A 23,930-nucleotide genomic window follows, 5' to 3' on the forward strand; every position below is an offset into this window, starting at 1 on the left:
AGTCCGTCTCCGCTTTCTAAATATTGTCCTATAATTGTAAGAGACTTGTAGCTCAAGTAATTAAGAGTTGCTAGTTTTGCGTCCAAATGTTTTAGGCAGAGCAATGCCTTATTATCTTAATATCCAACAAAACATATTCAGCAACAACAAAAATTTGGTCGAAATGTGGAGCAACATGTGGAATGAGCCCACAAATGTTTCTTTTTCCCTTTAAAAAGGACATCTTCTTTAGATGGTTTAACGTTTAAGGTCAAAGTGTTCTTGTAGCTTGTAGTGGACACTAGTGAAATAGTGCAAAAAAAAGGAAGTTATTCGTTAAAAATAAAAAATAAATAAATAAATAACCAAATTCCAAGTTCAAATTTGTAGACATGATAACAATTGGTGTCTAAAATATGTATGAATTTGTTGACATTTTCGTCAAAAAATCAAGAATGGATATGAAAATGAGGGGGTAAAATACAAAATTCACCCTATATTGGCGAGATATAGGAAAATCAATGAATATCGATGATATTTAGTATGTAAGTTACCGATTCATTATAAAAACTTTGCAAAAATCCATTGCATATTTCGAACTTTTGAAGAAAAAAAAAATTGAGAAAATCTTATTTAATTTCGACTAAATTTGAATAAGTTAATATACCCACCCCATTACAAATTTCCAGAATTATCGTCGAAGGCAATCAATACAATCGAACTGCATAAAAGAATACAAGTCTTGTAAATCAACTACAAACTAACCATTCAACTGCATCTCTATACTGCCATGCCATGAAAGAAGCTGGCCGGATCCTGTTCCTTAAGCGGAGCCAGAACTCAGTGATTGAATGCTGGAGTACAGGGATATGCTTCTCGTTCAGCACTATGTCTTACGATGGTCGGATTGCATTTTTCCAACTGTTGGACATGCTTCGAAAGACAACTTATGCTAGCAAAGATTTTGATCCTTTGACTTTGAAGAACTTTTAGCAAAAATCCGTAAGCGCTCCATGACGTCTTGGATTTTCTCTGAAATTGCACTGTACAGATGTTTTTGCGCTGCCTCGTCCAAACCACCAGGGCAACTGCTTGGCCATCCTAACGTAGAATGTGAAGTCTTACGAGACAGAGAGGTTGCCATCAGCCTCATTTCAGGAAGGTCCAATTCCATTGGCTCGCCAACTATTATCTTAATTTCCTTATTCCATAACGGAAACGGAGGCCTTTTACCACGATGAAACTTATCAGGCATCACCTGGAAATGTAAATATTAGCAAATGGGAGATGAGCAATGTTCAACAAATGTGTCATAAAAGATTGGTAATGGTATAGTTAATATAACCAAAAATAAAAGATCACAAAAACGTAAGGTTAATATGTATTTTACTTTCTGCGTAAATGGATAAATTCCGTCATATGTCTAGTCCAGTTAACTAAATCATTGTTCAGGACTTCAAAGAGTAAGACGTGAACACCAAAAAGTGTATCAAATTGTTGAATAGCACAGCAGAAGTTCATGATATCAGCTTATTTCACCAGATTTTCTGGCACGGCTTAGGTAACTTCAACATATGTAATAAAACATACGTCAGTAGTGCAATATTTTCATAACATATTGAATGCATAACAGAAACAGTTTTAACTGCCACGTTCACGAGTTTCAGTGGGTTTTGAGCCACACCAAAATTCTAATATCCCGAAAATGTAAAGCTGAATTTTCTACAATGATATTCTGTGTAGCAATCATTCCCAAACTACACAGCTAGCCATTTGGACGTCAGGTTACAATGTTATGGCTCAAGTTTTCAGTCAATTGATCAGAACCGCACTACAAATGACAAAGAGTATGTTGGATAGAGAGAGACAAGGAAATGGAAGTCTGAATCAATCAAGGACCGTCGTGTTAAATGGATGAAACTAATACTGAAGTTCACGTCATACTTTTCACAGGGAATAGAAAAAAGAATATTCATCAGATAACTTGTGATACTGTTGTACATAATGTATGGTTTATAAAACATGTCAGTACTGCATTTTGTTGGGGTCAGTGGGGAGGGGATTGAGAAGTTTCTATCTTTAGCAGTTCACTAACATCTAATAACAATATAGTCAAAATCTTAAGAGAAACACACACAATTGGTCGAAACAAAAGTCCAAACAAAGAGGAAGAATCCTAAGAAAAGAAAATTACCTGTTCAAATCCAGTATGCACAATTGGCAAAACTATAGGGGTTACAGGAGCACGCGCAATGAGACTAGCGGTCCCCCACTTCAATCGTCTTATAGGTGCATCTTCCTGGTACACTTTTCCTTCTGGAAATGTATGCAACTGCCCATCAGAGATCCAAAAGTTTGAATTTTGAATAACCAAAGCTTTCACATAGATGTCGACGAATTATACATTACCGAACAAGTTAAAAACTTTACAAAACTACTGATACTATAAGGCAACTTTCCATTTCACAAACAACTAATGAAGAACCCATCAACCCGAAAAGTTACAACCTTTATATTTAAAAAACACAACATTGAGCTATGCAAACCGAAATATGCCATTGAATTCAGCACAGTCACATCCTAAGCAACATTGAATAGCTCCCAACTCAGTGGTGAAACTGGACTGACCCATTAAGCAGAAACTAAGAACATTTAATAAGATTAAGAAGTGATTACCCATGATCCTTCACTCAATCTCTCAAGAGCTTCATTCATGTGTTCTTGATAAATGCCGCCACCCCGCGTAATCGGAATGCACTTTCCTGACCAAATCACCACATAAAAAACAAATCCCACCTCCAAAATAACAGATACAATGTGCAAAAAACCCAAATCAAACAAAGAAAAGAAACCAAATTCAACTAACCAACTCTGAAGAAGTAAGAAAGCATTGAATTTTTAAAGCAGATGTCCTCGGCGGCCAAAACCCACCTCGACAAATTCGCATTAGTGATGGGGAACCCCTTGAAAGCCCACAAAAAGGGGTCGTCCATGGTGGACATGTGGTTGCTGACAGTGACGAGTGGGACCCTATTAGGCCGAGACCGGACCAGACGGAGAAGCGTGTCGGCATTGTGGACGGTGGTGGAGTTGAAGAGGGAGACGACGGCCTTCGCCATACCCCCAACCGGCGTTAACACCATCTTCCTCGGTATGCCGCCCATGTAATCGGACCGGGCAGCCCATTCCATGATTCTTCGACCCATGATTTGGTTCAGCGGAATCCCAGTTGGGTCGATTTGGATTTCATCGATCAGGGATCGAATTGGCGTGATTTCGAACGCTGCATGGTTGATTAATTTAGCGGAAAGGTATGGTGTGTTAATTTCGTTTGTGGTTTGCTGCGCGTGGGGTGAGGTTTGTTCTAGTGAAATTGGTGAGGAAGCTTCATCTTGGGCCTAGTGGGCCTTTCCTAATCTTAGAGATTGGGCCTTTACATTTAAGGTCGACTTGTTTCTTGGAAAATGTAAAGTGACGATAATGACCTTTTTCCAATAAGAAAAAAAAATTCCAGCATTGTAATTCTGAATTAATCATTGTTCTGAAGATAAAACTAATTTTGAATTAATTTTCTGAAATAACAATTTAACAGTCTAAAAAGTGTGTCATATTAGACTAAATTAAACTCTTAATTCATCATAATTCTAATGTATTGCCTCACTCTTCCTTATAATCTTTAAAAACTTAATTTATAAAGTCACTTCTCACTTGAGTCCTAATTTTTGTGGGTGTGTCCTAAAAATTCTCGCCTAAAACCGCCTAGGCACTAAGCAACTATTTATCATCCTAATTAATTTCTAAGCATTTGAAAATTAAGAAATAGCGTTTAGAACTCCTTAAGCGTCCGATTAGCCCGCCTAAGTCATGACTCTCTCTTAGATAGAAAATTGGTAATTGTCATTTTAAATTTTATTTTTGTTTAATAATGTAAAAGGTTTGTTGAATACTTATATGAACATTCATGATATGTTTGTTCCATGTATTATTAATATGTTATAATACTTTAATTTATATGTCATTTTATTTTACAATCTATGTATCTCAATACAATTATGTATTTTTATAAATATAAATAGACACTTATTTATAATAAATTTATTAAAATTCGCCTAGGCATTAGCTCAATCCATCGTCTGAATAACGCTTAACATCTTTTAGAACCTTAGTGTGGCCACACTTGATAAGACACAAGAACTCCACATTAAGCATACAAAAATAATCTATGAAAATGATTCTAACATGCTTTATTATCTGTTTAGTGTTCTCCAAGTAAATTTTTTATTTTTTATTTTGTGAAAAAAATTGCAAAATATTCCCCTTACATCCATCTATTGCAAAAAGGTTCAAATATATGTTTCTTCTTCGTACTTGCCACGTGGAGAAGTAGGTAGTAAGTATACCATGAGGCCGAATAGATCTTTAAATCATGTTCGTTCATCCTTTATTGCACAATCAATTTTCATCATATACTAATTTAAAATAAAAATATTTAAAATAATTTTTAATTGTACAAGATAAACGCATATAATTTGAGAATTTCAGAACTCTCGTAAAGAGGATCCCCATTGTAAGTACCCAAATCGGTAGAAAAAAACCGAAAGACAAACGAAGAATCCAGAAACCAAAATGAGAAAGTGACATCACACACATATGGCAGATTTGTGCGTTTCCCAGTCTTCTCGTTTCCTCCTACGCCCCAAAATCGGAGCTTTCCCCAACACCGCCATTTCTCTTCCCCTCGCCGGCGGCGGAGCTCGGCGCCTGCAACACAACAACAATCTCTCCTTTCACGGATTCAGAGCTTCTTGCGGTTTGAGCTACACCACCTCGATTCAAAAGCTTGGAGTGGTTTCCGACACCAAAACTTCCACCGTATTCACTGTTGATTCAGGAACCAAGGATATCGGTATCGAACCGGTTGCCGGCGGCGGAGACGGTGGGGGTGATTTTGGCGGTAGGGGAGGCGGCGGTGGCGGAGGCGGAGGCGGTGGAGGTGATAATAGCGAGGGTAAAGGGGAGAGTGAGGAGGGACCTGAAGAGAGCAAGAAGAAAGGGATGTCGATGTCTCAGAAACTAACCCTAGGATATGCTGTTCTTGTTGGAGGTAATCAATCAAATTCCTTTGTTTTCGAATCGTTAACATCTTTGACTAGCTTGTAAAATGTAAAGTTAACATCTTTGATTAGCTTCTAAAATTGGTTAGGAAGGCAGATAATAGTTAGGTTTTGCCTGTTGGGTTGTTAACTTGTTACGATTGTGGCTAAAGTTTGAGTCTAGGCCTTGAGTGGTGCTTGTAATGCCAAAGGAAGTAGAGAGTTTCGTGTTTGATGTCGATTAGTGTAACGGGTTGGTTTCCGATTTTGTTGGCGATCTCTGATTCCGCTACGGAGTCATGCTGATGGATTGTGGTTGTAATGTGTATTTGCAAGTTTATAGGTGATTTTTAGTAGCATTGCCATATGGGTGGGTTTATGGATATGGTTCTCATAGCTTTTGTGTTTGCAAATTCGAAGTTTCGAGAAGCTTTTCAGTCTAGTATCTTCCAAATGTCACTAAATCTTTCATGCTCGAGGTACCTGCTCAGGTTCAAACTTCTAATTAGCTTTGTGTTCCAAGACATCAAATCTTGGGATCAAATAATTATTTTGTGGATAGCAATTATCCCTAGGAACATATCAGTTTGTTGATGTCGGTTGCTTTTTTGACAGTGGGTGGCCTTATGGGCTTTTTGAAGAGTGGCAGCCAGAAATCACTGTTGGCAGGGGGTATATCATCGGCCTTGCTGTTTTATGTTTCTACTGAGCTTCCCGTAAGACCAGTTTTTGCATCATCTATCGGGCTTGGTTAGTTGTCATCACACTCATCTCATGTACTTATGTTGATAGTTGCTGCAGTAGTTGATTGGAAGATTATGTTTGCTTTATATCCATTTTAATGGTTCTCCCATATATCTGCTTTAATGACATTATTTCAATTGTATAATGCCGCTAAACACAGGCGATTCTAGGATTATCCCGTTTTCGCTTTTTCTGAGTGCAGTTCAATATCTTAATTTTGTTCACCTTAACAAATTACTAATTGTCATTTTCTCCAACCTCCAGGGTTGTCTGCTGCCCTCCTGGCTGTGATGGGATCTCGTTTCAAGAAGTCAGGGAAGATCTTTCCAGCCGGCGTCGTCTCTCTTGTGTCGCTTGTAATGACTGGTGGCTACTTACATGGAATTCTACGCAGTGCGCACTGAAAATGCAGAATGTAAGTTAGACTGTAATAAATGTGAGTATACCGTCTGGAATTATGGATCTTTCTTTTTTTGTTGTTAATATCCGGTATGGATTATCAGCATTAGCTTTTGAGGAAGGCATGTAAACTTTGTGTTGGAGGATGTCGTGCTTGAAACTTCGAATGTTTGTTCGACAATTTCTCACTGTGAAAATTATATGCGGTTTTGGTGTGCTCCTAGCTTCCGTCTATGATGAAAGTTCAATTCCCATCCTGTTCACTGGATTTATTCCAACTATTAGGTAATGTCAGCGGTATGCCTGCCGCAAAGCACATGAAATCTTGCAGAAAGAAAGAATTGCAAGAAATCGAATGCAATGCAGTGTGGAGTGCTGAACCCGTGGACCATGGCCTCACACGGTACAATATTCCTGCCGGAACTTTCATTTGGGGTTCAGCCACCGTACCTAACTGCCGAAACCTGATTGACCAATGCACGTCGGGTGCCATAGAAATGCACAACCAAAAAATTGTTGTTCAAACTTGGATGAAACATAATAAGCAGCTTAAAATTCACCACACGACTAAAGTCGTACAAATAGTTTTGTTATCTGTTTGGCAATTCCACAATGTAAAACGACGAGTGCGGTCTAACCGCCTTCGGCATAAACAGGGCTAACACATCTACGAATTCTTCACCAATCGAACACAGAATTCATCGTCGACCACCAATCTGTTTCAATCGACGGAGAACTCGTACACGCATGGCCCCGATTACACAAACGGGCGAGTCGGACACAACAATCACTGGTTAAATGTAGGTCTTTGCGAAATTACAACACATATGCTGAGACATAAACAGGGATAGAAGTTCAAGCTGGCTAGGCAACAGAAGGTTGAGTTTCTTCCTGAACCATGGCGGATTGTTTGAAGCAACCCACACCCGGCGAAGCGTTATCGCTCAGGTTAGTTTTTGCATCCTCGTCCTTCAGTGTTGCTGGCAAAGTAGGATATGGACTGTTGCTAACCATCCTGAAAGAATGAACAAAAAACAATTAAAACGAGAATTAAACACAGTAATTGATGTGTAAACTGAGACGGCCTAGGTACGGTGACAGAATGAAAACCGATACAGGATTTAGCGAGGGGGCACCTGTCCCGTCGCTTCTCCAGGAAACGCTGAAGAGAGTGTCTCCTTGCAATGGGAAATTCTGAACCAACAGAAACAATGAAGCCGGAATCACGAAGCCATCATTAATACTCTCAGAAGGAATTTACAATCACCGTGTAGATAGTACTGAATTCTTACCAGCTTGCAATTTGCAAATGGAACTATTCTGCTCAGGGTAGGGCTGGACCACTGGTGAACCAGGAGCAGTATAAGAGTTTTGCAGCGTGGACGATCCTGTACGAATCAGTGGACTTGGAGGACAGCTTGTCGCGCTATTCTTCACATCACTAGTCTTCTTATCAGCAGCAGCAGCGGCCGCAATAAGCATAAGTTCGCGAACCTATTACACATTTAAGTGCGCAAGTACAAAATTTGTCAAGCTCATAAATGACCGAGTTACATGTAAAACACTTATGCTTGTGCTGTTTAAGGGTAGAAAATAGCGTACCTTTTCTGCAGTAATGGCGTCAAACACGCTAACGCTCCCTGCGTAGAAGATGGTGAGCTGAGCCGGAGCAGGACAGGTAATGTTTAGTGCAGATGGTACTTTCCTGGCACTCAAACATAAAGAACAACAACAAACAAAGTCTCATGTGAGCCTAGCATGAAACAGACGTGAAAACTGAGATTGAACAGACTGGTAGTAAGCGCTTTTAACTCTTCCAGAAGCAACCAGGCTCATAAAAGCGCTTCTAGCAGAAGCGCTTTTGACAGAAACAAACAGGCCCCAAATCTAGAGTTGCTTTTAAAAGAAACAGAGTTACATGATAATTTAATCTGCTATATGTTCTGCCTTAATTTCTTGTTTCCAAAACAGAAAGCACCACAATAACATTAAGCACAAACACAATCTACCGACATCATGAAACTACCAGATCAGATCTCAAACAAAATCACATTAATGTTTCCAAATTGCTAACCAACAAACCAAACAACGTTGGAAAATCTGAAGGAAAACAAACACGAACAGTATCACTCTGCAAATTGCACCTGTGGGGACTCATAAATCCAAATTGACCTTATCTAAATCAGCTAATTACAACTAGTGCAGGTGAATTTTCTTGTTTTTGCAATAAAACCCCCAATAATATACAAAATAATATCTTTTTCCATCCCCAAGAAACTAAATCTTCCTAAATCCAAAACTCGGTCAAAGATTGACCCTTTCTTTCCAAACCCTTTTAATTCAACCGAAGAAGGACCTAAAATTCGTAGCTAAGTTGACTAGAATACTGTGCTCCCGAGACACCCAAATTTCAATCACCCTTCTCGTAGTTTAAATCAATTAGAATATTGCTCGAATCAAAAACAAAAAAATACCCAACAAAAAAAGTTTCTAAATTTGCAATTTATTTCAAAATTTGAGCTCACCTGGTCTTTTGCAGATCATCCTCCGTCTGGTTTGGCTTGTTTTGGGCAACCATTTCTTCTTCCATCTCTGAAAGCTTCACCTTCACATCGCAACCAACTCCTGCTTTTTCCTCCATTGCTTTTTTTTTTTCCTCACAGTTTGTTGCTTGCTTCACAACTTTCCCGGAAAGTGTTGAGCAAACACAAAACAACTCATTAAAAAAGCAGCTTCTTCCGGTGACCAACCCACCCAACCTCTCTCTCAATTATTAATTAATTTTCACCATTTTCTTAATTTCCCCACGTGTTTAAAATCCAGATGCTTTCTGGCAATTTAATAACGTTAACGACAACTCAGCCGCGTTTGGAGGTGCTATCTGTCGCCTTTGGAGTTGTCGTGAGCACATTCGATCGTGTGGTCACAAATATGTTTCTAATTATTTGCGTTGATGTGAGATGTTCCCATTAAGGTGAACTGCTTGAACAGATTGGGTTATTGGTTTCTTGGGGAAATTTCTTACCCATACGTTTTTGAGTGGAACCAGTAGCACCACGATCTTGTGGTAAAAGATCATGATCGTGTGGTCAAACATTTTGAGTGAAACCAGTTGCACCACGATCAAAGTTTAGGGCTTGGATCGCGGTAGAGAGGATAGTATGATTCCAGGCAAGAGCATTTAAACTACTAAACCCTACACTAGTGATAGCATCGGTAACAAAATTAGATTTCCTAAAAATATGCTTCCAAGAGATATTGATAAAAGACGAAGTCAGACTTATGATATCCAAAATGTTATTTTGATTCTTTGAGGAATGCCAAATCTCCCAATCACTGCATCAATGACCAATTTGGAGTCATTGACGACACAAATATTTTGAAATATTTAATAAAGAAACCACAATCATCGCAAATTATGAACCCCGCTGCAGCTCTCTGATTAAAAATGTTATTTACTTTCTTGTTTCTTACTTCTTTTAAGATTAGACTTGAACATTCACTTCCATTAAAATTTTTGAGTGATATTTGGAAAGTGACACTCCAGAAAAAAGTTATCATACAGAAGATTTTATTTGCCTTGTCCTTTTATAAGAAAAGGGCTGCTAGAGTACGAAATAGTGAATGAAAATTATAGGTAGAATAGGAAGGGTCATTTAAGCCAGCTTCTTATCCGAGTTCACGTAAACTAATCAATTATGGGACCGTTCCTTAGAAAAAAAATACATGAGAGAAAATGCATACTTTAAAATGATAATGACTTTTTGGCGTGTTTTAAAAATCTTGCTTAAATATTGGGCGTTACTGCTCTAATTAATGTTTAGGCGATTGCTCTAATTAATGTTTAGGCGCTAAAAAATGAAAGGAATATGATTCTCTCCCCTCCTAATCTCTCTCCCTTTCCATCACATCCTATTTAAACGGTTGTGATTACGTCATGTATATATCTTGTTTTGAATTTTTTATATAGATAATAAAAGAAAAAAAAGAGTGAGAGGAGGAGATAGAAGTGGATGGTAATGAGAGCAGTTCTACCGGGGAACTGATAGGCCAACACCCAGCCAAAAAACCAGCCCGGCACCTAGGCTATCCACTCCAGCCTAGCATTTTGACCGGCACCCAACCCAAGCTAGGCAAGAAACCGGCCTAAAATCGACAGACCCACATGTCGGGCCATCAACCTCCTGCACGATCAACACGTCGTAGAGAGATCTTGGTGCAGAGCTCCTCGAGGCTGAGGTTGAAGAAGGCCAATTTGTAGGCGGAGCAAAGGGCGGTGAGGATGGGGGTTTGGGGGCCATCGACGCCCTCCTCTCGAGGCTGAGGTTCAAAGAGAGAGAGAGAGAGAGAGAGAGAGAGAGAGAGAGAGAGAGAGAGAGAGAGAGATCCCTTCCACTGTGTTCTTCCCATATCCATTCATCTTGTTAATGAGTTTCTTTCTTCTACACATTGGAGGGGAGCAGAGATGCATTTGTTAAAAATTAAATTATTATTTTATAATAAAAATTAATAATATTTTAATAAAATTGACTATGCTATTTGATTTTTTGGATGGAGATGTTTTGGCCTATTACTATACACTGAAGTCTATTACTGTTCACTTGAGTGGATAAATGAGATGAGTGCTGGCGCAAAGTCTTTAGGGGTGAAATTGCTCTGAAAGATAAGAGAATTGTACTCCACAATAAAAAAGAATTTATAGGCAGGTCTAGGTTCCCCCTAGTTCTAGCCTAGTTGGTTTTAGGCGGGTATGCAATTTTGTAACTTTTATGCTTTATTATTATTATTTTTTTTTTTTAAGAAAATCGTTTAAGTCACGACTCTCTCTGTCTCTCAAATAGAAATTAGATAAATTTTATTATGCATTTTATGTTTTAAATAAATTGTAAGAGACTTACTAAATATTTAGATGAACATATTATATGCTTGTTCCTATGTTCTATATCGTTTATTCACCCCTCGACTAACGCATACCGCATTTTAGTCGATCTTATTTGAATAGTTCTCTAAAAAAAATTATATCAATACCCACTTGGACTCATACGTCTTCTAAGCAATGGGAATCATTAAAAGCATAAAGCTTAACCTAATCTCAATAGCAAGCAACACTTTTATCATCATGGGATATGCGTAGAAGGAGAATATATCTCCATAGTGCTACTTCAAGTTCTCCTAATTAGAAAATCTAGTGAGGCTACAAGGCTTGGCAAGTGAAGATAAAGGACTTATCGTTCACATGTTCTTACTTTGTACGCTATGAAAGTGATTATTGACAACACTAGAAGCAACCATTATGATTGAGTTGTGGGGGGGGGGGGGGGGGGTGGCTAACGTCTACTTTGAAAGGTTTATCATTGGAACTGTGTAAGTTCTAAGGACAAAGCCATAACAAGTGAAGATAAGAAGTCTATCTTCATTAGTTTTTAGTGTGGCTTAGCTATTATTTGAGATTATATATCAACTCAAGAACATTTGGAAATGTAATTTGCTTCTTTATAGAGATAGTAAATACGTAGTGGATTAGTTCACTAAATGGTTTTAAATTATCTCTTTAAGGAAGTTATTTAAGGTATTAAATACCTAGCGATCTTTCGAAAAATATCTTAAATGTGCCCAAGCATATGCAAATTACTTTGTAAGTCATAACATATGTTTTGAAGGACTTAACATTGCAAACAACTACTCTCAAATGAATTTATTTTCATGCATGGATATGAAGTTTGTGATGGCCATAGATTGTAGATAGTCAACCTATAGTACCAATTACAAGGTTGAAATGGGTTAAAAGAAGCAATTATAAAGGTTTTACTGGAGATTTTATTTGCTTTGTCCTTTTATAAGAGAAGGGCTGCTAGAGTACTAAACGGTGAAAGAAAATTACAGGTAGAATAGGAAAAAGTCATTTAAGCTAGTCTCTGCTGATAGCTTCTTATCCGACTATACGTAAAATAATCAATTATGGGACCGTTCCTTAATAAAAAAATACATGAGAGAAAATGCACACTTTAAAATGATAATGACTTTTTGGCGTGTTTTAAAAATTTCTGCTTAAACATTAGGTAGTTGGTCACTAATTAATGTTTAGACATTTAAAAATAAAAGGAGTATGATTCTCTTCCCTCCTAATCTCTCTTCCTTTCTATCTCCTCCTATTTAAACGGTTGTGATTACGTCACGTCTGCATCTTATTTTGAATTTTTTATATAGATAATAAAACAAAAAGAAGAGTGTGAGAGGAGGGGATAGAAAAGGATGGTAATGAGAGGGGAGAAAATCCTACTCCAAAATAAAAAAAAGCTCATAGGCAAGTCTAGGCTCCCCCTAGCTCTCTCTCTCTCTCTCTCTCAAATAGAAATTAGATAAATTTCATTATGCATTTTATGTTTTGAATAAATTGTAAGAGACTTACTAAATATTTAGATGAACATATTATCAGTGTTCTAAAAATCGCCCTATGCGGCGCCTAGGCGTTTGGCGGTGGTCTCCCGATCCGATTTGGGGGAAATCATTACAAAAGTCGGTGGGTATCTAGGCGGTGCTCAAGGCGGTTTGAAATTCTTGCCAACGTTGAAGGCTATGCAATTATTGTTGTCTCGAACTCTCATCGGATCTGCAATTCTAACTTCCGCATTTGCATCGAAACTCCCATCTGCGTCTGCATTTTAATATAGCCATGGTTGCTTTGCTAGAGGGTTTCTGGAAAAAGAACGAAAGAGAGAGAGAGAGAGAGAGAGAGAGAGAGAGAGAGATAGATAGATAGATAGCCATGGTTGCTTTGCTAGAGGTTTATGAAAAAAAAAAGAGAGATGGGGAGGGAGGAAAAAAAGAGAGATTTTTGGGATTTTGTGTTTCACGGGTTGATAGGAAAAGGGAGAGAGAGAGGGGGAGAGAGAGAGAGAGAGAGAGAGAGAGAGATTTATGGGATTTTGTGTTTTACGGGCAGATAGGAAATTAAAGTGGGAAGATAGTTGTGGAAAAAAAGATGCGGCTATCTATTTGCCACATTTATGTCACTAAGGAATAAGAAATTTATTTTTATACAAAGAAATAAGGTTGTTTATTAAATGAAAAGCCAAGCCCAATCTTGATCACGAAAAGAAGCAAAGCCCAATAATAATTAAAATACGTGGGTTGAGTAGATGTTATAAAACTAACATAAAAAGCCCTAAAATTTTTACAAATATATTTATATTTTATAATATATATATATAAAATAAATATACATAAATCCGCATAGGCGTCCGCCTAGATCCCTGCTAGCCGCTTAAGCGCTAGGTTCCTGCTAGCCGCTCGACTAGCACCTAACGTTTTTTAAAACCTTACATATTATATGATGTTCCTATGTTCTATATCGTTTATTCACCCTTGATTAACGCCTACCGCATTTTAGTCGATCTTATTTGAATAATTCTCTAGAAAAAATTATATCAATACCCACTTGGACTCCTAAGTCTTCTAAGCTATAGGGAATCATTAAAAGCGTAAAGCTTAACCTAATCTCAATAGCAAGCAACACTGTTATCAACATGGGACATGAGTAGAAGGAGAATATATCTCCACAGTGCTACTTCGAGTTCTCCTAATTAGAAAATCTAGTGAGGCTACAAGGCTTGGCAAGTGAAGATAGAGGATTTATCGTTCACATGTTCTTACTTTGTACGCTAGGAAAGTGATTATTGACAACGTTAGAAGCAACCATTATGATTTTGTTGTGGGGGGCTAACATCCACTTTGAAAGTTTATCATATGGAACCGTGTAAGTTCTAAGGACAAAGCCTTAACAAGTGAAGATAAGAAGTCTATCTTCATTAGTTTTTAGTTTGGCTTAGCTATCATTTGAGATTATATATCAACTTAAGAACAATTGGAAATGTAATTTGTATATTTATAGAGATAGTAAATACGTAGTGGATTAGTTCACTAAATGGATTTAGATTATCTCTTTAAGGGAGTTATTTAAGGTATTAAATGGCTAGTGATCTTTCGAAAAATATCTTAAATGTGGGGAGTCTGTCCAAGCATATGCAAATTACTTTGTAAGTCCTAACATATGTTCTGAAGGATTTAACATTGGAAACAACTACTCTCGAATGAATTTATTTCCATGCATGGATATGAAGCTTGTAATGGCCATAGATTGTAGATAGTCAACCTATTGGTACCAATTATAAAGGTTTGACTAGAAAGCTAATTGTATCATCAAGGGGAATGGGTTAAAAGCCCATGATTAGAAAAGTCATAGTGGAAACCCAACCTAGTTGACTGGAAATCCCAAAATTTAGGTTCAAAAGGGACAACTAAATTATGACAACTCGGAGTAGCACTGCAGAGATATATTATACTTCTACCCATGTTCTATGATGATAACAGTGTTGCCTGCCATTGAGATTAAGTTAAGCTCTATGCTTTTAATGATTCCTATAGCTTGGAAGACTTAGAAGTCCAAGTGGGGCATTGCAAGATACTCTTAATGGGAAGTCACCTATCTTGAGTGAGGAATTGGGCGTTCTTATGAAAATTTTATGAAGGGCTTAATTCTCTAGAGCACTATTGAGAAATCAAGAATTGTTCAGGGCCAAAATGAACACAACTGAGTAACCACAGGGAGTTTGGAAAGGTATTGTATGATTACTATTGTCTTGATTTACACAAACGGCTGAGCAGTTCAAGACATCGCATTCACTGATTAGGCAAGTAAATCCGATAGTAGTTCACTATAGGAGGTTCAAAGCCAAAAACCACCTATCCCGATGCAATATTTTTCCTACTGAATTCTCTCTCTAGTGTCAGCACTGCCATTTGCAGCTCAATTTCCATTCATGTGAGAGATTGTTGGAAAATTTAATATTATTATTATATTAAATTAAATAATTGAATGGAAATTAGAAGTGATGTTTTTTGGTGAAAATATGAGTCTATCTTAATGAAGAGCTGCAACTTTTGATTATTCATGAATGATTACATGTTTTCCAAGGAGGTATCTCAAATTCTATAAATAGGGAAGTCCCTTATAATCGTCAAATAACTTTTCATTTACATAATCATACATAGAGTGCACTAAATATTAGAGAGTCTCATTGAGTCAATACGAGAGAGTTTTCAACACAATCATAGTTCATGGAGCCTTATGATTTGGAGTGCTACCATTATAAGGACGTGATCGTTGTATCCTGGGAGACAAGCGTCGATCAACAATGAGCACCGTAGTGGGGCGTAAATTTGTCTTAAGGATAAAGTGTTTAACACTTGCCTCGACCAAATTTTTAGGTTTTTCTAATCTATTATTTAATGTTCATTTAACATTGATGTCTCATGTACATGCATTAATTTTAATATATAATTACATTAATTATTTCTTAATTTTTTATGTAATTTAATATAGCAATTAGAACATTTTTTTTCCAACAAATCGATCTTATCAATTTATATCACCTAAATAAAAAACAATCAACATTTAAATCACATGTTATAATTTGCAAAATTAAATTACCATTTGCAACGTCGTATTCGGTATTCTCTTCTAAAAACGAATATGAGTCTGCAGATGATCTGCACCATCCAACACGTTGACTGTTCCAGACAGTTGTGATTATTTAACATTTGTATCTCAAATTTAATCCTTTTGAAACTAAAATAAAATAGGAAAATTGAGCTAACTAGCCGCTTTACAAATACACCAACCAAAATTAGCCCTCCTTTCAAAATGCAATATCCAGTAGCCTCTTTTTTGACGAAAATATTCTCAATATTGTGCCAATATTATACTAATATTGTATCGATAATGTATCAATACTGTATCGAATAACGAAGGTATTTTCGTCAAAGAGGGTAGGTAGAGATTTCAATTCGAGGACTATTTTTGGTTAGAGAGTTTGTAAAAGGGCCTACTGAGCCCAATGGCCCGATAAAAAAGATAGAAACGAAAAGTAAAAACCCGGAATCCAAACTCGGCGGGTAACCCGAAATCTTTACAGCAAAGTTTCCGATTGATGAAAATTGGTCTCAACCAATCTGAGCTCGATGGGGGAGGCAGCCATGGAAATTGAAGATTGACTCGGTCTTATCAAAAATCGATCATCCACAATTCCCAATTTGCCTGCGAGCGAATGGAGCCTCCTTCTTTCCAAGAAGCTCCGCGCTGCGACGTCTGCAAATGCAGCTTCAACGCTTTCAGGCGACGGGTACTCGTCTCTCTCTCTCTACATTTTTTTTTCTTTATTTCAGTAGGTAATGGAATTTGATTGATTTAGGAGTATCCTTTTACCTAATTTGTCTTTCCCATCGAATCCAGAGGGACCCCATTACTTAATTTCCACTGCCATGGCTTCCCATGCTTTATTGGGATCTCAAAGTTTTGTGTGTTTGTTGAAATTTTCTCAATTGGGTACGATCAGAGCCCAAAATTTGATATTTATGGCCGTGATGCTTCTTTTATGATGATCTAAAACTGGTTTTTTTTTTCCTTCCAATTGGGATTATTGATTGATCATCTTGCTGCAAGCTACAAGCTTTGAATCCGACTTAAGCATTAAGCGTTTATTGCTTGTGATTCTCGTAAGCAACTTATATGTCGGAAATCGATATCAGGGAGACCGAGTTTTTTTTTAGAGTTAATGAACCTAAATGCTTATAACTGAAGTTACTATTTTTGGAGTAGTTTCTTCAGTGCAATTAATGTGCCTTAGTTTATCATTTATGCAGCATCATTGCCGGTCATGTGGGCGGACATTGTGCCATGAACACTCGGCAAACCAAATGGTATGTTTGTTTTCCTTAAAGCTTTGTTTATCTTTGCAGCAAAGTTTCCAGTTGATGAACTTTTAATGAGTGATCATGTTTTTTGCAATCTCAGGCTTTACCACAGTTTGGCGTTTATTCACCCGTTAGAGTTTGCAGTGAATGTTTCAATGACTCCTCTCGGTAAATTACTCCTCATTGAACATTCTAGAATGCGCATACTTTTATACATGCTTGTTCAGTTGTATATCATATCTGTTTTGGCATTTTTCCTTCTTCCATTCCGTTCTAATTCTAAATATATTTTGTCTGTGATGTTTGTGCTGTCACTACTAGAGTTGATCACTGCCTGCAGCTTAAGGCTCTTGAAATCCTATTTTTAATGAAAACTTAATTGATCTTGGTGAGCTAAGCGTGCGAATTAGTCAACCAATTTAAGTAGTCAACTAGAAATAGAAACTCGAGGGAAGTTGCCACAGATGACAACTCCCGGTAGAAAGCTACAGTTCAGGTTACATCTTGCCTTGGTTCTAAAGGTGGCATTTATTTCTTTCATTAAACATTCAAGGGCTACTCGTCTGTTAAGTGGTTGGTAATAAAGTATTACTAGGCCTTCAGGGTTAGCTGTAATGGAATCATGGAAAGGAAATCCCCTTTCAATGTTTGGGTTTGTCCAGGAGTGATGGTGCTTTAGTGGCAATAATTGGCTAACGGACCTGAGAAGGATCATTCAGGTGTACTAGTTTGTTAATCATATTTACATATGGAGACTCATGGCATGCCTTCCCCTAGTGTGTGTAGTTGTTCATATACACTTGTACTTCTTACTCTTTCCTTTTGCCGTACTGCTCAAAAAGTATGCTTAGTGAATAATACCGAGCACTTTCCAAGCCTCCACCTTATTTCTGTGTTCCATTCTGATATTGCTATCTTTCTTATTTATGCCTACATATGCCACCCCACGCCAAATTGCTATGGTTGGGACATCTTGTCCTTTGTTCTTCTTCTCTCAATTATTTTTTCTTTTATTTTCTCTGAAGGAAATGAAGAATCTTTTCTACTATTGGTCATTTTGGAATTTCTTTTTGCACAGAACTACCAAAGGTGACGGACAAGCTTCTTCAGATGGAGTTGATGGTGTAACAGCTTCAGTTTCTAGATTGGACATTGATGGAGATGTAGATTCAAAGGCTGAACCAACTGTACAGTATCAGCCTGTGTCAGCCAATTCAGACTGCAAGTGTGGAATGCCTTTATGTATTTGTGAAGCGCCAGCGCCATCCGTGGATGCGGCTCCCTTGCAGGTATAATTTTTCCAATTTTCGTTTCTTCTGCACCTTGTATTTGCCTGAAGGTCATATTTTTGCTTGTTGCAGAGCAAAACCATGTCCACCTCTGCCCCTCGGCCGACTCCAAAACCGAAGAAGACAGAGATCGCTTTAAAACCCAAAGCTTCCACGTCTAATAGCAAGCAGAGGTTGGTTGCCTCTAGGTTTTTGCCTGCCATATCTTTAACTCCTGGCCTGACATAATGGATAATTGTTGAATCTTGATTTACTCTGCGATTTGTGTGATAAGGTCACAATGTAGACATGCAGTTCTGTTTGGAAATTGTAGCCGTTCTATAGTGGCCATTGCATCCATTTGTTTCTGTAAATTTTAATTCATTGATGTTGGTAAACAATAATGTTTTTGCTTTATGCTTAACTGTAAACTGGCAATGTGGGATGTTGGTCCCAAAGTACACTGTGTATGGTCTGTAATTATTTGTATAAACTTTGCAGTTCTGTCTTCAATCTTGGCCAAGCGAACAATGGAATTTCTGATAAAACCCAGACAGATTATGAAGCCAGTGGGGAGGTATAACTTCAAGTTTTCTATTTAATCACCAAAGGTACAATCATGCAGAAGAAATTTATTTGCTCTAGATTATGACTTCTTTATGTGCATTTTTAGGGTATGAGAGAAGCTATAAAGAATAGTGACGTTGCTGCCGTCAAGAAGCTTCTGAGTGAGGTATTAACATTAGAGTAAAATTAATATCTAGAAAGTGGATTTTATGAAGCACTCTCATTTTGGCAGGGTGTTGATGCGAATTACCATGACAAGCAAGGACTTTCTTTGCTACATTTAGTATGATCTCTCTCTCTCTCTCTCTCTCTCTCTCTCTCTCTCTCTCTCTCTCTGTTTGATGGCCGTAGTTGTCTGTGCATGTATCAATAGTTTCAGGGCTTAAACTTCTTTTTGCGACACTAATGTCAGGCAGCAGTCTTTAATCAGACTGAGATAGTTTTTACCCTCATGGACGGTGGAGCACGCCTGGACTACAAGAATGCACAGGGTAATTTTTCCTCAGTTTTCTTAGAATTTAAATTGTTGTTGAACTTTATTTGGTAAGGTAGCTAATAAAGATAGCCAAGGCATGAGTAAGGTAGCTAATAAAGGTAGCTAATAAGGTAGCTAATAAAGGTGCATGTCTTACCAGCGTGGAGCTTACCCCCATGGAAGTGGGGTGCGTGCAGTGGGTACCTGTTTAGATGAAGTAACATAAGTATCAATGTTGTTTTCTAGAGTCATAGATGAAAGAAAAGTAATATAAATATCAATGTTGTTCTGTTGAGCCATAGACGAACTTTTTTTTTTCTGCTCACATTTGGATAATAGCCGAGAACACTTTCGTAGCTAGTAGGCAACTTTTGTTCACATATTGCATCACTTGGTCACTTCTTGACTGGCTCCTTCTTACGTACAGGGGAAACACCATTGGACTGTGCTCCCGCCACGCTCCAATACAAAATGCGACAGAAGATGGAAGAAGATAAAAGAGCGTGAGAACTGCAAGTCTGCGGCTAAGCTATTGTGCATCCAAAGACTGATGTATAACCATTTTTAAGATACGTGTGCAACTCATTTGTTTCCGCTCGAGAAGATTTTTTGACAAACTACCTTATGGGTTTCTGTTATATATGACACACGTGGCAAAGGACACGCAATGCTATATTTTTGGAATGTCAATAAGAGTTTCCTCCGATGGCATCGGAAATATCATCTTCTGTTTGTGATAGGGAAGAAGGGGGATGACGCTATCACCTTATCCTGGATTTTGATGCGAATTGTGCAATAAAGTTTTTGCTTTTGTGGTTTATGGTGTTTGCTGAAAGGTAATATGGCATCATCCACTTAAACTTTTTCTTTGGTAAGTGGCTTTAGTCAACTTTTTGTATTGAGGACGTAAGCAATAAAGCAACGGTCCTATGTGGGGTGCGTTCTTATCGCTAATCACGGTGAAAAGTAATGGGAAATTTGGAAGAATTGTTGTACCTTGGTGGAATGTGACTAGGATTTGGTGCATCAAAGGTGGCAACCACACATGCAAATTGCAATGAGTCATGCCCACGTATCATGAAAAAGCTATTTATCAAAAGAAAAAAAAGGTATCCACTTGTGTATTCTTGAAGTTCAATAGTAGAGTGTAAATGACACAAGAAAATGAGATGTCAGAATGGTTGTCAGTTATTATTCTTGAAGTTCAATAGTAGAGTGTAAATGACACAAGAAAATGAGATGTCAGAGTAGTTGTCAGTCATTGATATAAGTAAAATCTTATAACGCATTAATGATTGATAGTTCATGTCGTTGCTTTAAGCGGATATTAAAATGCATCGGCAGATGACTGTCATCTATGTCATCGGTGACAATTGTGCACACAATCTCTTGTATGATTGTCCGTGGTCAATCTAACTAAGTTTCATAAGCTATCAACTGCTAGCTACCAACTATGTACATGTGAACGATTATGGTGGTTATTAACTATTGATGTAAATATGCATCAACGGCTAACTGACAACCATGTTAATAGAAGTTAATCTCACAACACATGAGTGAGTTGACACGCGGAGGACAATTGGCAACCCATCTCATAACACAATTGGCCATCATAATAGGTACATAAACAAGGGACGAAATTAAAAGAAAAAAGTTAGTTGTAATCTTATGATCAGATCCACGTGCTTAACCTTTAATGATGATGCATTACAGAACTTATACACTAATAGTCTAATTCCACATGCTAATCCTTCTAATTAATCAACAAAACAAAACATAATTAAGCGTATTTAAAACCATTGATCCACCGACCTCTGCAACTGACTCAGAAACGCACAAATAAATCAACCAATAACAAATTAAACGACAACGCTGACGAGTCAGTCGGTCACAAAGCAAAAAAGCAAACAGACCCCACAGGGGGCTCCACACGCATGACTCTTCCACTTCACAAACGCAAACCCACGTCTTTAAAAGCAGCCGGATGCCATTGAGAACTTCCCCTTTTCCACTTCCTCCTCCTCCTCCGTTTTTCTTCTCTTCTTCCACTGCTTGCTCTGCATTTCTTTTTTGATATGGTTTCTTCGCTGCTCGCATTTGCTCCGATGGGCTTCTTCGTCGTCGACAACGCGTCCTCATCGGGCTTGATACTGAGCCACGTACTGTACAAAGCGGCCTTTGTAATTGCTTTGATGAGATGCGTTGTGTTCTGGGCGCTCAGACTCAGGCAAACACTCTCCTCCTCCTCCGCCTCCAGTTCCTCCGCCGCGGAGCAGGGTTTTGATTTCCTACAGGCGGAGTACGATAAAGAATCTTGCTCCCGTTCCTCCTCTGCTTCTACCCAATTGATCAGGGACTGTCTGATTCAGACCACCTTCGCGGAAGTCACAAAGCGGAGACGGAATTACGGAAGCAACGGCGGCGGCGATTGCGACACGTGCGCGGTGTGCTTGTGCCAGCTGGAGATGGGGGACGAGGTGAGGGAGATGCGGAACTGCTGCCACGTGTTCCACACCGAGTGCATCGACAGGTGGCTGGAGTACAATGATCGTCATCATCACCGTCACGACGAGGATAATCACAAGACTTGCCCGCTCTGCAGGACTCCATTGCTGACGTCATCGCAGATTCAGAGCCTGAGCTGGGATCACAGCAGATCGCAGCCCAGTTGGGCTGTTGAGAGACTGCTATACCTTTTCGGGGATGATCTGTTGTTGTGATCTGAAGAACTGTAATTTTACATTATAGAGCCATTTTGGTTAAGCGAGGAGTTACTGTGTAAATTCTAAAATGTAATTCTTGATTAGTCCAAATTGATAAATAAATAGATATTTGTGAATTATAGCATGAGTTAAGTCAGTTAATTAAGGTCTTAACTCGGTTTTAATCCAGCTGGATAGATAGTAATATATTATTTTACACTCAAGCTCAAATCGAAATAAATTGTTAAAATATTGTTTTGTCAAAATTTGACTTAATTTGAGTTAGAGTATCATTTCATAAAAAATGAGTTAATTTTGGGCTAGGCTATGGGATGATTTTGCAATTGAATGGATCCTTTATATACCAGAGCCCAAGAATGATCAAGTGACTATTCTCGTACTGTTACGGATTGATTTTGTTTGATTCGGTTATGGTGTAATATATAATTTAGTAACAGTCGGTTTAGTGTGATTCGGTTGTAGTGTAATATATGATTTTACCAAATTAAAGTCGTTAGTCATGTTTTCTTAGTTACTTAATGATCAACAATCAATAATCACATGTTGTTGGTTTTGATATCAAAATGTGAAGATAAAAACACTAATATGGAATTCAATTGTGTGTTATCATGTATTTTTTGATCTCTTGGTGATGAGGAAAACTTATTTGTAACCTACGTAGAACATGTAACAAATTTTTTAGTAAAAATAACATTAATATGTGCAGTTTGCTTTGATTAACCGATGATTTTTAAAAATTAGAATCACACAACACACTGATCTTTGGGTTGGTTCGGTATTGTGAACCAAATTTACAAAAAAAAAAAGAAAAAGAAAAAAAAAACAACCAAACTGTTTGGTTTAGCCCAATCTCCTAGGTAATTACATTGATGTATTTAAGAAGTTAGAGAACAAGATTTGACATAACGGGAAAGTTGCTCAATTGTGATCGAAAGTTTACGAGTTCGAGTTGTGGAAACAAATTCTTTACAAAGTAGGAGTAATGTTATGTAAGATAAATATTATTCCAAAGCAGAAAAGTCTTGTTGGCTTGTGGTCGCCTTTAAAAAATTACAAATAACTAAAGTCCAACACATTGGCAAAATTTTTAGAAGTGTGCTATTCACACACTCATTTTTACTTTTCACACTCTTCTTATTCATTTTTGTCATTTGATATTTTTCAATTCATCTGATCCAACGTCCGAAAATTAGAAGGGTGTATGAGAAGTAAAAGGGGTGTGTGATATTACACCCTAATTTTTATAAATAGTACATTGTAGTAATGGTCTCTCAACTTTAATCAAATTTGAGCAATGATCCCTTAACTCATCAAAATGTGGAGATATAATCATTTTCGTCAATTTCGTCAAAATTTTGTCAAAATAAGTTATGTTGGAATAACCATTGCTACAATAGGGATCCCTCAATTCATCAAAATGTGTAGCTATGGTCTTTTTTGTTAACTTCGTCATAATTTTGTCAAAATGTGTTATGTTGGAAGGACCATTGCTACAATTGGGTTAAAATTGAGAGACCATTGCTCCAATTGGGTTAAAGTTGAGAGATCATTTTCCAGTTGAATTAAAGTTGAGGGAACAATGATAATTGATATTTAGTTGAGCGACTATAGCCGCATGTTTTAATAAGTTGAGGGATCAATGGTAATATATTTTTAGTTGAGGGACAATTATTCTAATTGAGTTAAAATTAAAGGACCATTACTACAATTTACTCTTTTTTAAACTAGTATTTTAATTTGGCAAGGAAAAACATTGCTTTTTTCATAAATAACCCGGTCTCTCCTAAGCCGATGACGCGAAGGAACGACCCGAAGAATAATTTTCCAAATTCCAAGGGGTCAAAATCGAAATATGACCTGAACCGAAATCTGAATCAACAGCTTCCATTTCTACTTGCGCGAATTCTCAAAAGACCCAAACCCGCCGTGG

General features: G+C 37.7%; 5 protein-coding genes across 5 annotated transcripts; 3 read left to right on the plus strand and 2 right to left on the minus strand.

Annotated features, from left to right (window-relative positions):
• Positions 1-588: 588 nt before the first annotated feature.
• Positions 589-3,333, minus strand: LOC103959126 (N-acylphosphatidylethanolamine synthase-like). Its single transcript, XM_009371471.3, has 4 exons — positions 2,846-3,333; positions 2,656-2,741; positions 2,174-2,311; positions 589-1,237 (listed from the first exon to the last, which is right to left on the minus strand). Exons 1-4 carry the CDS (start codon positions 3,183-3,185, stop codon positions 932-934), a joined length of 870 nt encoding a protein of 289 aa, XP_009369746.1. The 5' UTR covers positions 3,186-3,333; the 3' UTR covers positions 589-931.
• A 1,198-nt stretch (positions 3,334-4,531) lies between these two features.
• Positions 4,532-6,438, plus strand: LOC103959125 (protein FATTY ACID EXPORT 2, chloroplastic). Its single transcript, XM_009371469.3, has 3 exons — positions 4,532-5,083; positions 5,688-5,822; positions 6,081-6,438. The coding sequence occupies exons 1-3, from the start codon at positions 4,630-4,632 to the stop codon at positions 6,218-6,220; spliced, it is 729 nt and encodes a 242-aa protein (XP_009369744.1). The 5' UTR covers positions 4,532-4,629; the 3' UTR covers positions 6,221-6,438.
• Positions 6,439-6,746: 308 nt separating this feature from the next.
• LOC103959124 (protein TIFY 3B) lies at positions 6,747-8,992 on the minus strand. The gene is made up of 5 exons (XM_009371468.3): positions 8,741-8,992; positions 7,818-7,920; positions 7,508-7,709; positions 7,352-7,409; positions 6,747-7,230 (listed from the first exon to the last, which is right to left on the minus strand). The coding sequence occupies exons 1-5, from the start codon at positions 8,854-8,856 to the stop codon at positions 7,080-7,082; spliced, it is 630 nt and encodes a 209-aa protein (XP_009369743.1). The 5' UTR covers positions 8,857-8,992; the 3' UTR covers positions 6,747-7,079.
• Positions 8,993-16,126: 7,134 nt separating this feature from the next.
• Positions 16,127-20,097, plus strand: LOC103959123 (vacuolar protein sorting-associated protein 27). Its single transcript, XM_009371467.3, has 10 exons — positions 16,127-16,396; positions 16,917-16,973; positions 17,068-17,135; positions 18,046-18,256; positions 18,329-18,429; positions 18,737-18,812; positions 18,909-18,968; positions 19,035-19,085; positions 19,215-19,293; positions 19,705-20,097. Exons 1-10 carry the CDS (start codon positions 16,322-16,324, stop codon positions 19,782-19,784), a joined length of 858 nt encoding a protein of 285 aa, XP_009369742.1. The 5' UTR covers positions 16,127-16,321; the 3' UTR covers positions 19,785-20,097.
• A 1,140-nt stretch (positions 20,098-21,237) lies between these two features.
• Positions 21,238-22,119, plus strand: LOC103959121 (RING-H2 finger protein ATL65-like). The gene has a single exon (XM_009371466.3). The coding sequence runs from the start codon at positions 21,353-21,355 to the stop codon at positions 21,995-21,997; it is 645 nt and encodes a 214-aa protein (XP_009369741.1). The 5' UTR covers positions 21,238-21,352; the 3' UTR covers positions 21,998-22,119.
• The last annotated feature ends 1,811 nt before the right edge of the window (positions 22,120-23,930 follow it).

This window comes from the organism of the source record quoted next, unplaced genomic scaffold (genome assembly GCF_019419815.1).
Source record: "Pyrus x bretschneideri cultivar Hongxiangsu unplaced genomic scaffold, Pyrus_bretschneideri_v1 Contig8, whole genome shotgun sequence".
NCBI classification, from domain to species: Eukaryota; Viridiplantae; Streptophyta; class Magnoliopsida; order Rosales; family Rosaceae; genus Pyrus; species Pyrus x bretschneideri.

Coding starts and splice junctions, on each gene's coding strand:
- LOC103959121 (XM_009371466.3), top strand. CDS start 21,353: ATGGTTTCTTCGCTGCTCGCATTTGCTCCGATGGGCTTCTTCGTCGTC.
- LOC103959124 (XM_009371468.3), bottom strand. CDS start 8,856: ATGGAGGAAAAAGCAGGAGTTGGTTGCGATGTGAAGGTGAAGCTTTCA. Junction 7,921..8,740: donor GATGATCTGCAAAAGACCAG/GTGAGCTCAAAT, acceptor TTTGAGTGCCAG/GAAAGTACCATCTGCACTAA. Junction 7,710..7,817: donor ACGCCATTACTGCAGAAAAG/GTACGCTATTTT, acceptor AATGTGTAATAG/GTTCGCGAACTTATGCTTAT.
- LOC103959126 (XM_009371471.3), bottom strand. CDS start 3,185: ATGGGTCGAAGAATCATGGAATGGGCTGCCCGGTCCGATTACATGGGC. Junction 2,312..2,655: donor GATTGAGTGAAGGATCATGG/GTAATCACTTCT, acceptor TCTGATGGGCAG/TTGCATACATTTCCAGAAGG. Junction 1,238..2,173: donor TGCATACTGGATTTGAACAG/GTAATTTTCTTT, acceptor TTACATTTCCAG/GTGATGCCTGATAAGTTTCA.
- LOC103959125 (XM_009371469.3), top strand. CDS start 4,630: ATGGCAGATTTGTGCGTTTCCCAGTCTTCTCGTTTCCTCCTACGCCCC. Junction 5,084..5,687: donor ATATGCTGTTCTTGTTGGAG/GTAATCAATCAA, acceptor CTTTTTTGACAG/TGGGTGGCCTTATGGGCTTT. Junction 5,823..6,080: donor TGCATCATCTATCGGGCTTG/GTTAGTTGTCAT, acceptor TCCAACCTCCAG/GGTTGTCTGCTGCCCTCCTG.
- LOC103959123 (XM_009371467.3), top strand. CDS start 16,322: ATGGAGCCTCCTTCTTTCCAAGAAGCTCCGCGCTGCGACGTCTGCAAA. Junction 16,974..17,067: donor AACACTCGGCAAACCAAATG/GTATGTTTGTTT, acceptor TTGCAATCTCAG/GCTTTACCACAGTTTGGCGT. Junction 18,969..19,034: donor TCAAGAAGCTTCTGAGTGAG/GTATTAACATTA, acceptor TCATTTTGGCAG/GGTGTTGATGCGAATTACCA.